General features: G+C 40.9%; 1 protein-coding gene across 6 annotated transcripts in view; it reads left to right on the forward strand.

Moving 5' to 3' along the window:
• Window positions 1–14,207, forward strand: part of wdfy4 (WDFY family member 4) — a 60,189-nt gene that overhangs the window by 6,808 nt on the left and 39,174 nt on the right. For all 6 annotated transcript variants that reach the window (XR_007035997.1, XR_007035999.1, XR_007035998.1 and 3 more), the window contains exons 4-27: window positions 81–205; window positions 390–518; window positions 1,684–1,873; window positions 2,244–2,433; window positions 4,380–4,540; window positions 5,981–6,213; window positions 6,304–6,437; window positions 6,658–6,788; window positions 6,908–7,009; window positions 7,529–7,719; window positions 8,593–9,314; window positions 9,429–9,522; window positions 10,334–10,548; window positions 10,624–10,727; window positions 11,114–11,324; window positions 11,419–11,495; window positions 11,578–11,796; window positions 11,889–12,067; window positions 12,145–12,376; window positions 12,717–12,868; window positions 12,950–13,061; window positions 13,153–13,343; window positions 13,439–13,591; window positions 13,689–13,762. Coding sequence is in view for 3 of the 6 variants with exons in the window: in XM_047351464.1 (XP_047207420.1) it covers window positions 81–205; window positions 390–518; window positions 1,684–1,873; window positions 2,244–2,433; window positions 4,380–4,540; window positions 5,981–6,213; window positions 6,304–6,437; window positions 6,658–6,788; window positions 6,908–7,009; window positions 7,529–7,719; window positions 8,593–9,314; window positions 9,429–9,522; window positions 10,334–10,548; window positions 10,624–10,727; window positions 11,114–11,324; window positions 11,419–11,495; window positions 11,578–11,796; window positions 11,889–12,067; window positions 12,145–12,376; window positions 12,717–12,868; window positions 12,950–13,061; window positions 13,153–13,343; window positions 13,439–13,591; window positions 13,689–13,762 (4,321 nt within the window). In the remaining 3 variants the exon portion in view is untranslated. The remainder of the gene's footprint in view (window positions 1–80; window positions 206–389; window positions 519–1,683; window positions 1,874–2,243; window positions 2,434–4,379; window positions 4,541–5,980; window positions 6,214–6,303; window positions 6,438–6,657; window positions 6,789–6,907; window positions 7,010–7,528; window positions 7,720–8,592; window positions 9,315–9,428; window positions 9,523–10,333; window positions 10,549–10,623; window positions 10,728–11,113; window positions 11,325–11,418; window positions 11,496–11,577; window positions 11,797–11,888; window positions 12,068–12,144; window positions 12,377–12,716; window positions 12,869–12,949; window positions 13,062–13,152; window positions 13,344–13,438; window positions 13,592–13,688; window positions 13,763–14,207) is intronic.

Consider the following 14,207-nt stretch of genomic DNA (forward strand, 5'->3'; position numbering starts at 1 on the left):
CACTTTATATAATTAGAGCCTTGTCACCTATTGGCTTGGTATGGTGTGATTTTTGGTCGCTAACTATCTTGTATTTTTAGAGCAGGCCCGTGAAGAGGTGGTGCACTTCCTCAAGAGAGCAAATAAAGATGCAAGTTGTGGAGCAGAGACATGTTCTGGATGGCAGCTGTTGCAGTCCCTTCTATTACTCACAACAGACTCTGCAGTGAGTGATAGACACCAATTCTAATCTAACATAACATTATTAATATTAATAATATTATGAATTGTTACTTTTAATTGTATTGTTGGTGCACTAGTGTTTTTTGGTTGATGTAGTTCTGAAATAAGTAATCACAGAAAAAAAGCCATTTCATTCTTACATTTCACATCAATAAATGTGTTTGCAGGAGATATTGTCTTATATAAACCCAGAGCTGCCTGCTGCTCTGATGAAGTGTCTTTACCTGCTGGTGTGTCTTCCTGCACAAAAGAAGAACTCAGCCATAGAGCAAACCTTTCAGGAGCCTCTGAGACAGGTCAGTATACAATAAATCCTTCTTTTAAGGCATGGCTTTTTTTATCCTGTGTGTGTTTACTGCTTTGCTGCCTATTTTCAGGAAAGGATTTTAATATTAAGTCACTGTAGGATGAAATTAAATTAGTAAATAATGTCTGAACTTGTGTTTTGTCTGCACATATAGAGGAAAATAAGTAACTTAATGCACAATGTTACAAGTCTTTACTTCATCCTATTATTTTACATTACCCTAAATAAAAACCCAAAGGATAAATGATTATTTCTGCACCATGTTGATTCCCTGAGAGAAATTTCCTAAACCTGTTCAACAAAGCCATAAGGTGTGCATTAACTAAAAGAAGGCGATTCCTTCAAGTCCAGTTACATCTCTTTGAGGTACTTTTCGTGTACAATACATTTTTTTTGCATATGCATACTTGTCTTCCTCAGCTCTTTTCTAACTTCCTCCTTTGTTTTAACACTAATTTGACTGATCTTATTTTTAGACTTTTTTATAAATGTTATGAGAAAAGTGGGAACAACCTTTTTTTGCAACAGACAGCTGCTGCCTAAAGATTTCACTTTTCACTTTTTGTTTAATTTGGTTCTTTGTTAATTTTCTCGTATGTGTCCACAGAATACTGGTTAATCATTTGACTTTAGACATATGTTAAAATACTTTATTGACTGGTTGAAAAATCAGTAGGTGAAAAACACATAAAGTCTGGTTCTTAAGAAGAAATTAAAGAATGAACTGATGACTTTAGAATTTTAAACAATAGGATTTTATTGTTATTGTAATAACTATCATTAGCAATACAAGCTAATAACAACTAATTTATTGTATTTTATTTCTATTTTAATTTTTTTTTCTAAACATTGAAGGAACGTGCCCTTTGAATAGATATTGTTCCGTACTATGCATGCTTCTGTATTAGTATGAAACAAACCATCAGAAGTACCAATAAACTGTTTCTGCAACTTTGACAAATGCACAAGATCTTTATCGAATGCTAAATTTGGGCTTAGGAAGTCCAACTTTCCATGTTAGAATTACAACTTTGGTGGGTGTTCTGCTCTCAGGTTTTACAACCTTGAGTTATTCTGGGTATTTTGTGATGTGTTGCACAGACTTCTGCAGTAGTTTACTAGTAATCTTCTTCCCTTTACATATGTTTTTGTAGATTTTTCTTCAACTCTGCAAGCACCCACCGAACGTGGAACAGCTGGTTGAGACTCAGGAGCTGCAGTGTCTCATCATTGGACTCACATCCTTATGGGATCAGACCAGTCCACAGTGGAGGCACCAGGCGTCATGCGTTCTCAAAGCCGTCTCTTCTGTGCCTACAAACAAAACTGTTCCAAGTTTATTACGTAAGTTACCCAAAAACTGATGGAGATACATGATATTTTTCTATTATTAATTGTCATTTAGTTGTTGATTAACAAAAGTTGAATAAAATTATATGATTTAAAGAAGATCTTATTGTTCATGCTGTAATCTAGAGGTGAGGAAACCATTCAACAGTAGAATTTCTAAATATTAGTATATATTGTATCTAAATCTGCAAAGATCATTCCTGAATGCCATCTACAGTAATACCGTTTTGGATTTTATTGAAGGTTTTCTGTCGTGATGTTTAATTCTCTTGAGTTTTCAACCCATTTTATATCGAATCATATTTAGCAACCTAATGAAATGTTTTGGCTTTTTTTTTCTAAATCTTTGCATTTTTCTCCAAAGGCAAAAACTGTGTACGAATCTGTATCCAGAACTTGCTGCACATGAAAGCCAAAGTCTCAGGATCACTGCTAGCTGAGGTGGCCGTGGCTGTGTTTAGCTTCGTAAGAGACACATATGACCTGAATCCAGCCCTCTTTACTGAGTTTGACACCAACAATGGCTACAAGGCCCTGAAAAACATCCTGAAAGGGTGAGAATATATGTTGTAAATGGAAGAAGGAGTGAATAGAATTCATAAAAGACTTCAAATCTACTAAAAGAATCAGATTTTTTGTTCTCTTCCTAAGGTCATACAGTGCCTTGCATGAGGATTCACATGCCTTAAACATGTTTATGAAACAATTACAAACTTATTACGACATAGCCATCTGCCTAAACTGACAAGACGAATAAGGAGATCATTAATCAGTGAGGTAGCCAGGAGGCACAGGGTAACTCTGGAGGAGCTGCAGTGATCCATGACTCCAAAGAGAGCTGCCTGGGGGGCATCCTGATCAGATGCCCGTACCACCTCCATTGACTCCTTTCAATACGGAGAAGCAGCGCCTCTATTTTGAGCTCTCCCTGGATGACGGACCTCCTCACCCTAGCTCTAAGATCGAGTCCAGCCACCCTCCACAAGAAAACTCTTTTCAGCCACTTTTATCAGGGATTTCGTTCTTTCAGTCATGGTCCATATAGGAGATGGTCGGAACATAGAGAGACCGGTATATCGAGACTTTGCTTTTTGGCTTAGCTCTTTTTTCACTATAACAGACAGCATCAGCACCAGCATTACTGCAGAAGAAGTCCCAATACATCTTTCCCTCTCCCGTTCCATCCTGCCATTACTCACGAACAAGACAACAAGATACTTAAACTCATCCACATGAGGCAGAGATTGACCTCCAACACAGAGGGGACAGTCAACTTTTTCTGGTCAAGAACCATGGCCTTCCACTGCTCGACAGTGTCCTCAGTCCGGGTCCGTATTTCCCGTCCCAAAGTATTCACATCTTGGGATGGTCTGTGTTACCCTTTTCTGAGTCACCAAATGGTTTTCAGGAACTTCGTTGAGGCCAACCGAAAGACTTTCTTCATAGTCTTTTTAAATTCCTGCCATGCCCGAGTTTTTGCTGTACCTGTACCTGTCAGCTGTTTCAGGAGTCCCCAAGGACAACCAAGTCCTAAAGCCCACCACTGGTGTCTACCAGCAGTTCCTTGTGTTGCCACCTTAGCAGGCATCGATAATCTTCAGGCCACAGCTCCTGGAAGCTACATCCGCAATGAAGGTCCTGAACATGGTCAATTCAAATTCCATATCCCTATCCTCCCTCAAGACATGAGAAATTCTCCCGGAGGTGTAAATTAAAGATCACTTGCATTTACCAGGTCTGTCGGGCAGCCACTGGATCCATCTCATTACCAGGTGGTGATCAGTTGACAGCTGTGCCCCTCTCGTCAGCCAGGAGAGACGTAATGTAACAGGTCTGATGATACAATTACAAAATCGATCATCGACCTTTGGCCCAAGGTGGTCTGGTACCAAGTATACTTATGAATCACCTTGTGCAAGTCCAACAGCAAAACACTGTTTGGGTTCACATCGGAGAGGCCATTCTTCCCGATCACACCCCTACAGGTAACACTGTCATTGCCCACATACACATTTGGAGTCCCCCAGGAGCACCACTTAATCCCCAGGGTTTCCCCCCCTTCCAGGACATCATAAAGAGGCTCCAAGAAGGCCAGGTAATCTGAACTGCTGTTTGGTGCATAAGCACAGACAACAGTCAGAACCTTCCATCTTGCAAGATGAAGTCGAAAAGAGGCGATCCTGTCACTCACCAGAGAAAACTCCAACATCAAGGCACTGAGCCAGGGGCTTTTGAGGAGCCCCATTTCTGCCCAATGCCTCTTTCCCTGGGCAACTCCCTAGTAGGAAAGACCCCAGCCCTTCTCCAGGATCGTGTTCCAGAGTGGATGGAATACTTTTGCAAGGCACCGTAATAGACAGAAAGAACTAGTTGAAAGCAATTAGTGGTATACGTCACATTTATCCATAAAAGATTTGTCAGCATCCTGAGTTACAATGATGTCATCTTTATTTCTCCTTGCTGTTCATTTGCCATTTTTACCTCATTTTACAATTATTAGCTGTGAAGATGGTGTGCCATTGGATCAGTTTCAGCCTGTAAAGGAATTGCTGGCTCTGATCGCAGATTTCACTCTGCTTGGAAAAGCAGAGCTGAAAGTAGCTCTTTGTGTGACCAATCCCCAGCCTGCAGCCTTCAGATTTGACCCGCCACTAACTAAAGGTAGGTCAGATCTTTCTATGACCCTCTCTGTTGTTATTCTCTTGCTAACTCCATCTTATTATCTCTGCTTGTACCATGAGGATAAACTATGAGCTACTCCTTCCGAATGCTCGCTCCAAACTATGTAATTAGTATCACATGCATGGCTCAGCAAAGGTGGGCTCAGCAAAGGTGGACTGAGGGAGGGGGAAGCCTACTCAAAGGAACCACACACTTCATCCCTACTTTGCACTTTTGCCCTCGTATAATCCAGCTAAACTGCATCAACCCCCCTCGGCTGATTTCCCACAGACCCTGACTCCTCACTCCCCGTACTGCTGCCCCCTTTGCAGTCTGCAGCCTCCCTCAGGTTAACAGGAAGCTGAGGTGATTATGTCTGGGATGATGAAGTGGAGGCTCCCCCTCTAACTCTGTTAGGATGCCCCGCATCCATTCACCACTGGCCTACACCAGCCAGTCATCTATCATTGACGCACACATACACTTCCATTCAGCGCTCATAAATAGGTCTGTAATATACATACACAGATTGAGCCACTCAGCAGCCATCCATCACATCAAGGAGCAGTTCTGTTTCCAGCAGAGGGACCTGGTGCTGTTTTTACAAACTTAATGTGATACAGTTTTAAGAGTGGAAAGGAATCCCATTATTAAACAGCTTTATGTTTATTTACAACAAGCAAGGTTGTTTTTTGCACATAAAATATAAGACTTTTTCTAAATATTTTGACATTACTCCGGGGCTGCACGGTGGTGCAGTTGGTAGCACTGTTGCCTTGCAGCAAGAAGGTCCTGGGTTCAATTCCCAGCCAGGGGTCTTTCTGCATGGAGTTTGCATGTTCTCCCTGTGCATGTGTGGGTTCTCACCGGGTACTCCAGCTTCCTCCCACAGTCCAAAGACATGCCTGTTAGGTTAATTGGTCTCTCTAAATTGCCCTTAGGTGTATGAATGAGTGTGTGTGTGGTTGTTTGTGTGTTGCCCTGTGATGGACTGGCGATCTGTCCAGGGTGTACCCTGCCTCTCGCCCATAGACTGCTGGAGATAGGCACCAGCTCCCCTGTGACCCACTATGGAACAAGTGGTAGAAAATAACATGACATGACATTACTCCAGACAAATGCTGTTAGGGCAGATTATGTTACATTCTTTGCATTCATGGCTGGAAATCTGTTTGTTTTGATTCAATCAGAGCACAGAAAACTTAACTGATCTGTTTGGACATGCATGCTGTGTATTTTTCTGCAACATTAGCTGTTTGACCTTTTTAGGGGAAACTCTCACAGGTGTACTTTGTCTGAGCATGAATTGGTATGCAGGTTTAAATTATGTCATCACACCCATGTAATAGGGGCCCTCAGTCAAAAGCACTATATTCAGTATTAAAAGAGTAAGACCCTTTTTTAAAGCAAAAGTCTAACAATGCAATGTAAAATCTCCAGGTCTGGCAGTAAAGAACCTTCCTGCCTTCCACCTGCTGCAGGCCTCTTTGCTGCGTTCCCAGGATTCTCTTTTCTGCTGTCAGCTCCTTCAAACTCTGCAGGCAATCTGGGAAAAGGACCCGGCTAATTTCTTCCTCTTAGAGTGGACTGTCCAGTCGATGGCCCAACTAGCTGCCCGTGTGTACTGTAAACCGCTGCCTGTCCAGAAAATCTTCTTTTCATTGCTGGAAATGGTATGGATTTTCCTGCTTGCAGAAAAGTCACCATATATCACTTGTTTTTGATTTTAAAATATTCGTTTTAAGTGCTTTGTTATCTTACAGGTGATATTTAAAATGAACTACATACCCCATGAGACACTGCGAGTCCTGCTGGGTGTACTGAAGCAGAACTGGGCTGGGTCCAGTGGAGCGGCAGGGACAGAATTTAGTGTGGTGGCGCTCCAGTGTTTTCACAAGTGAGAAGTGACAATTTTTAACAGGATTTGAAGAATAGTTTATTATCTTTGCCGTTTGTTTACCTGATTGCAACCTTTATTTCTTATCAGGATTTTTGTCTTTTTATTTTTGATTATTTTAATTACCTGGGAAAGTTTATATTCCTGGAAAATGATTGTTGTATTTCTCCCCAGTTTTCTCTCTACAGTTTGAATAAAAGTTTTCTCCTTGTTTTTTTAGTATGATTGTGCACAGTACAATGCTAACGGAGGTGCTAAGTGACGGGAGAATCCTCGAACTGCTGCTCGGAGAACTTCGCAGGAGGGCTAAGATCCTGAGGAAGGCTGGTGTTGTGTCTCACACCATAGAAAGTGAGAGGTTACATTTGTTTTTGTAAACTAAAGCCAAAAAGGTGGCTTAACTTCTTCAGCAAAAAAACCCAAAAGTTATCTTTCTCATCCGCAAATAATTTTGCTTTTTTTTTTTTTAGATCCTTTGCAGCTGCAATGTGTGGAGAAAAATGTGAGACAACTGACTACCTGCATGCTTCAAGTTGTTTCAATCCTTACTTTGCGATCTATCAAAAATACGGGTATTTTATTTTACTCATACATATTTATATACGGCTATATAAAGTTTTGTTTTTTTATTTACTCATTTCATGAAGGTTTATAAAGCTTTCTTAAAAGAAACTGAAATAAGTGTCAATAATATTATTCAGTTTTATTTCATTTACAATGGTACATAATTTGTTTTAATATTGAATTTGTATTTAATTTCAAGTAATTCTATTTACAGGTATATACTGTTTATTTTATTGTATTTTGAAGTATATTCTTTTTTATTTTTAGCTTATTTTATTCTTAAAGTTATAAACAGTTTTGTTTGATTACTGCAGTTTACAGGTTAAGTTGATTTAATGGAATTTTATGTTACTTAGTTTTATTTTATTCTTTTGTATTTATACAGGTACAAGCAAGTTAATTTATCAATAGAGGCACTCTGTATTGATTCCAATTACAGTGTTTGATTCCAATTATTATTATTTTTTACACATGTATATACAGGAATATATCACTTTTACTATAATTTCTTTCTATGTGTTTTCTAGTTGCAGTACGAGATCTTGGCATGGTGCCCTACATAAAGATTTTCTTGGATGATGATCAGTATCGGGGTCCGACTCTCAGCATTTTGGAGCAGCTCGCTGAAATCAACCCCGATGAATACATGAGCACAGCAGTTGGAGCTCTCTGCTCCTCCACGCTGCAGGAGTTCAAGTTGAAGCTGGACCTCTTGCAGGTATGCTGCACATGCACAGACAAGCACAGATGACAGCTCACTCACACACACTTATCCTGACGCTCTGAGATGCGTAGAGATCTCAGCTTAGCTCTAAATGTAGTTTTGCTCCACATTCAATTGTAACAATTTGTAACGCACTTAAAGCATGATAAGCTTGTGAATTTATTTTCTGAGCATGTGGGACCTTCATCACATTACAGACAAATGCAGATTGATTTGCTAAAACTGATTTAGCTGTTAACTCTGGACCGATTTGATTAGGCCGGCAGCCTTGTGCTGTGGCGCTCTGAAGATTACCTCCTCTATCGGATCAGTGAATGGGACAAAGATCTCATTAAAGCCTAACTAAGTTACACACCTACTGTTTGTGTCCATTTTTATAGATGGCAGTAAAAGGAGCACTCACACAAATGTTCTGTGTCTTCATGTGTGCCTGTGTGCACGAGCTGGAGTGTGCATGTGTGCGATTCTTTGTGCTAACACGGTTATAGCAGGTGGCAATCACATTGGCTACGACCTGGGTTGGCGAGTGTTGAGAGCCATTGTGATTACTCCAGTTTCACTTAATCACATTTTTCCCTGTGTTTTGTCTCATGCATTACCTAGCTGATGGATTAACTCAGTAAATTCAATAAAGATAATGTGATTTTGTTCACAACCAAAAACTAGTTACCAGAAATGATTTATGATTTATCTATATGTTTCATCTGTTTTTTATGACACTTTTTTAATTGACTAAGAAGATCTTTCACAAGCCAAGACTTAGAGAAAAGCTTCGTCCCTGTCAAATCCGTTTTCCCTCAAATAGCCAGAATAATATGTTGGTCATATGTCTTGTAAGTGTATTTGTGTATTGTTGTGTCTCACTAGTCTGTGCTGAGAGTGTTGGAGAGCCCCAGCACCTGGGACGCCTTTAGGAAGGCAGGAGGCTTCACTGGACTGCTGTCTCTGATGGTGGACATGGAAGGAGCTCTGTCTGACCCTCCGAAGGGAGAAGTGTGGAGGACTCTGGGGCATCAGCAGCTGCTGGAGCTCCTCCTCCTCACGCTGCACATCCTGGCCCTGGCTGTGCATCTTCACATTGTAAATGCACACCATTTTCAAACTGGGGGCTTTTATGAAAGGCTCTCAGATGCCCTTCTCCAACTGGGCTGTTTCCACGTCGAAGGCCAAAAGTGGGATGGAGAGAAATGCTCCTGTCCCAACACCTCAGATGAAAACCAGTCTCCAGGGGAGAGTTTTTTCCAGTTTGTTGAGTTAGCAGAAGCCTTGGCAACTCCCAGCAGTAGCTCCAGTTCACCACAGCAGAATCTGCCCATCACTCTTCAGACGTGCATACGGCTGCTGTCGTACCTTGATCACTTTGCCACAGGGACTTACTCTCCTCAGGCTTTAAAACTGGGGCAAGAGCCTGATGGTGAAAGTGATGAAAATAACAAGACAATACATGGACCAGGAGGATGTGCAGAAGTTGATTTTGGGTCTTCGTCTGTCCTCTTAGGATCAGGTCCACGGTCCACGGAGGAGAAACCACCAAATTCCAAAAACACAGCACCCAGCAGTCCCACAGTTAGCTCAATGGCTCAGTTTAGGTAGATATTATAATATTCTTTAAATTTAGGTGTAAACTGTTTTAATAAACAGGTTAACGAAGATGTTTCTGATGTCATATGGAGACTTATGTGTTTATTTTCCATGTCTCACAGTAGGCTGACATGTGACCAGGTTATTCTTCATCCAGGGGCAGTCCGAGTGATCATGACTCTCCTCCCACATGTGTTTGCTCCAGAAGATCCACAGGTAACTTGTCACAAATAAATAATTACGGTTGTTTTGCTTAAATATCTCTAAGATATGGATGACAGAGTCATCCTAAATTACACATATTAACAAATAAGTATTGAATCAATGGGAAAAGTAAATTTTCTATCTTTAAGGTTCCTGGTCTGTAGCATGATTGACAAGAGCCTTCAGTCATATGGGCGGTATCGTTTTCTGAGGAGTGTTGCTTATTCCTCCGATGTTCAACCCGACATGTACTTTTGATCACATTGTGCGCCCTAAAGTGAAATAAACCAGATAGTTGTTGAACCTCTTTACAAGTTCTTGTCTCACATTAAAAACCTGCAGCCGTGACATACACTGCCTTGCAAAAGTATTCAAACCCCTTTTTGCCACATTTTGTGAAATCCCACCTATAAATTTTACTTTATTTTATAAGGATTATAATCTAATAACTTTATTCTGCCTCACCTTCACAGGGATTAGATGTGATGTAGCAACACAAGCATATTATTATGAAGTTGAAGGAAAAGGATGTATGTTTTTAATGTTTTTTTTCCTTTTACCTTCCTGCTTTACTCTGTTACACTTAAATAATATTTACTACAGGTAATCGCCTTCAGACGTTACCCAATGGGTAAATAGAGTCCACCTGTGTGTAAATTATTCTCAGTATAAATGCAAAGGAGTTTAAATTAGGATTATGTTACAAAATAATATCCAGAAATCTGGTGCTAACAGAAGAGTTTTAAGCTGGCACTGTTGCAAATTAACCTGTTAAAATGCAAAAAAGGCTTGAGTTTAATTCTCTGTTTTTCTTCTTTTCCAGCTCTCTATGGAGGTCCAGTTCTCACTGGCTCACCACATCCTGGCCATGGTCAAATCAGAGCGAAACCGACAGATAATGTGCAAGGGGGGACTGGTGTCCACTCTCCTGACGCAATGCCGCAGCATGCTGCTGTCTCCAAACCACCACCTGCATCAACCTGTGATGCGCATTTTCGAGAAGCTCTCCTCCCAGGCCATCTCACATTCTGAGTTCAGGTTAGACGCAGTCTGTTTCTGGGGTTCAATTTTTGAGTGTTTGTGCTAAAGTATTCTGTATTTGTATCCTCTCAGAAAGTTCCTGTGTTTAGGAGATCCTCTAATGTGCTTGATGGACCGAACGTCAAAGGAGGGTCAGTTAGGAGGTAACCCAACACTTCAGACATCGTGTTCGAAAGGTAAACTTTTCTTTTACAATTACCTGACTTTTGTATAATTTTAAGAAGCCCTGAAAAGCAAGTGGAAATATTTCTTTTATTGGTGTATCTGGTTTTTAAGTCTGACAAAACGTTATCATTATAACTTAGGTAATTTTTTTACACATAGATAGTTTTTTCTTTTATCTTAATAAAAACCAAAGGCATGTGCCTTAACCAACAAAACCTCAGTTATGTTTGTTATTGTACAAGAGCTGATAGAATGAACCAAGGAAACAGACCACCTATGGATTTGCAGGTTGGCCTACATCAATCACGGTTTCTTCGAAAACCTATTTTTCTCACTTGCCTTTCAGAGCTTCTGCAGAAATCATGTCACTATTTAAACTTTCTTCTCTTTAAACCAGATCAGAACACAACGGTGGATGCTCAATCTTCACAGAAGACACTGAAACGGACCTTCAGCTTATTGCAGTCTACATCTCTATTCGGTTCTGCCATCCCTGTCCACCAGATCGTCAGTCTGGTGTCCATGACAGCATCGCGCACCTTCAGACCACACCGAGTGTCTTCCTCACCTGCCTTTGTGGAGTTTGATATGAGTGAGAGTGGATATGGGTGAGTTGTTTAATAAAAACGTTTTTTTTTTTGTATGTTGCTGTAAGATGTGCTAGAAAAACGGTTATTTCATTAATTTCCTGTTTGCCTGTAGGTGTCTTTTCCTGCCTTCTTTAGCCACGGTGAAAGGCGTGACTGCTGATTGCATCTCAACTGGTGGAATTGGAGGAGGTATGTAATAATCCATGCTATTTATCTACTTCATGTGTTACCTAAGTATGAATGAATTTTAAATACTTCTCTCATTTTTAAGAATGCAGAGGCTTTCCACCAACAGCCGGCCTGTCATTTACCTGCTGGTTCCAGATTAACAGGTTCAGCTCAGCTTGTGATTCCCACCCGATCCGTCTCCTGTCAGTTGTGCGCCACATGTCCCGAACTGAACAACAGTACATCTGTTTGTCAATCTCCTTCTCAGCCTATGATGGCTGTCTAGTCATCTCCACAGAGGAGGAAGCATTCACATACCTAGGTAGGAGAAGCTGAAGTCTGTCTTTGTTTTTTTAGTTCTCAGAAGTGTCAGGGAGCAACACAACAGCGAGATGCTCTGTGTCTTTTGTACAGATATGATGGAGCCAGAGGTTTGCTCTCCAACCTCTTTGCACTCGTCACTGAGGTTCCGCTGCTCCAGCATGTTGGTCCCTGGCCAGTGGCACCACTTGGCTGTTGTCATGGCCAAAGATGTCAAGAAAAGCTGCATGACTTCAGCCTACTTCAATGGAAAGGCAGTGGGAACAGGAAAGGTAGACGGTGGAGCTGACAATTGATCAAGTGTATCTAATGTACCCATACCTCATTTCTCTATACTTGCTTTCATCAGATGAAGTATATTCAGCCATTCCCGGGTCAGTTTGTCTCCATGGACCCCACGGCTGTGATTGATGTGTATGGACTGATAGGGACCCCAGCGCTGTGGAAAGATCATGCAGCTTTAGTGTGGCGTGTGGGTCCCTGTCATCTGTTTGAAGAGGCGTTGAGCTCAGAGGCTGTGGCTGTTGTGTACACACAAGGCACCGGATACCTAGGAAACGTCCAGGCTCTGCGCAACACGAGTGAGTCTGTGTTTCACAAAAGATCTGAAGTGTGCCTTTTGTTTATGTTGAAGAAGTATTTTAGGTTAAAATCTTTTTTGCTCTTTTTTTCACTTTTTAAGAGTGAGAAGGCATATTTGTGTAGAATCTTGATGGTCAGGTTTGATCATTGATTTTCAAGGTTCATTTGTTAGATAAAAAGTTCTCAGCATTCTTTCTTCCTTAGCATCATTTGCTCTGTTGCAGTACAAGAACAATAATTGAACATCTTAGTTTCAAAATCTGGTGACATTTGATTCACACGAAAAGAAATGTTTACCTAGAATGGTGTCATGGTTACATGTTTAGTGCTTGTGTCCAGGCCCGGATCCGAATGCCGAGACTTTCCCGCTCAGGCTGGTTCCTGAGGAGAGGATCTCTTTTGGCATCAACCCTGCAATTTCTACGTTAACGACTGTGGTGCAGATCAGAGAGGATTACAATGAGGTGGACTGCAGACTGATTGCTAAAGAGGTAGATGAATCCTTTCTGAACACAATTCTGTTGTTTTCATTAAAAAAAACAACTAAAACCTCTAATTGTGTCTAATTACAGATGGGCATAACATCTCGAGATCAATCCACACCTGTTTTTCTCCTTCAAAACGTTAGCAAGCACCTGAGTGGTACAGCTCGCACCATAGGTGCCGCCTTGATTGGACATTTTGGTGAGCAAATTAAGGTTTTGAAAAGTTAATAAACAAGTTCTTGGGCCTTATGTGCGTTATTTGTTATTCTCTGGTGTCTCTTTTTTTCCAGGTGTCCGAACATTCATCCCGAGCTCTGCTTCCAGGGGTTTTCTGTATGTTGGTGGGCCTGCTGTTATTCTCAGCCTTGTTGCGATGGCGCCAGACGACAGCTGCTTGTATGCGGCTATTAAAGTTCTTCTTTCTGTGCTGGAAACCAGCTCTGCAATGCAGAATGAAATGAACCGCATCAATGGATACAAGGTTTTTCTGAGCTTATTAGCAATTTTATGTCGGGCATTAATATTTTCTTACAGTTCTGATCCTTTTTTGATGTATTTGTTTTACTATTCTTCTAGCTGTTAGCCTTCTTACTGAAGATGAAGAGCAGTTTTGTTGGCCATCGGACCTTTCAGCTGGTTATGTGTCTTTCAAGTTCAGTAGAGATGAGTTGTGGAACTGGTGTCCTACAAAACACACCTGCTTTCCAGGCCCTGCTGTGTGATCTAGAGGTAAAAATAAACATAATTATATAAAACTTAAGCATAATTAGAAAACCTTTTTTAACTGAAATAAAAACCTGATGCTTTCTGTATCCCATATTTTCAGGTGTGGCAAAATACGCCAGACAGTCTGGACCTCTCAGTCCTCAACTACTTTGCTGAAATCCTGAAATCCTCAAGGTAATTCCCACAGTTAACAGCATGTTGTTTAAATATTCCCATTCACACCAGACTAAGACTGTACCACAGTTTGGGATGGGTACCTTTGGCATTTAAACCGATACGGTACCGATATTCGGTACCTGGGAATTGATACCGGTACTCAACGGTTCCAGTTTCTGGTACTTTTGTGTGTGTTAATTGGGTAATAAAGGTTAATTTATTTAATAACAAAATCTCAACATTTTTTAATTTAACATATTCATTTCTCAATATATAAACTTTAATGAATGTACCAAAACAACATCCAGCTGTTTGTGTTGTAACATCTCAGTTATTTCAAGCATTTCTTCTCCCATGTTGCTGGCTGCAGATAACGAGTCACTAACGGATGCAGGCGTGCTAACGGTGCCAAATGCAGGAGTTGTAGCCATAGATCTGAGGCTGCACTCTTCAGCCTTGAGGA

This window comes from Girardinichthys multiradiatus, chromosome 22 (assembly GCF_021462225.1).
Source record: "Girardinichthys multiradiatus isolate DD_20200921_A chromosome 22, DD_fGirMul_XY1, whole genome shotgun sequence".
In the NCBI taxonomy this organism is placed as follows: Eukaryota; Metazoa; Chordata; class Actinopteri; order Cyprinodontiformes; family Goodeidae; genus Girardinichthys; species Girardinichthys multiradiatus.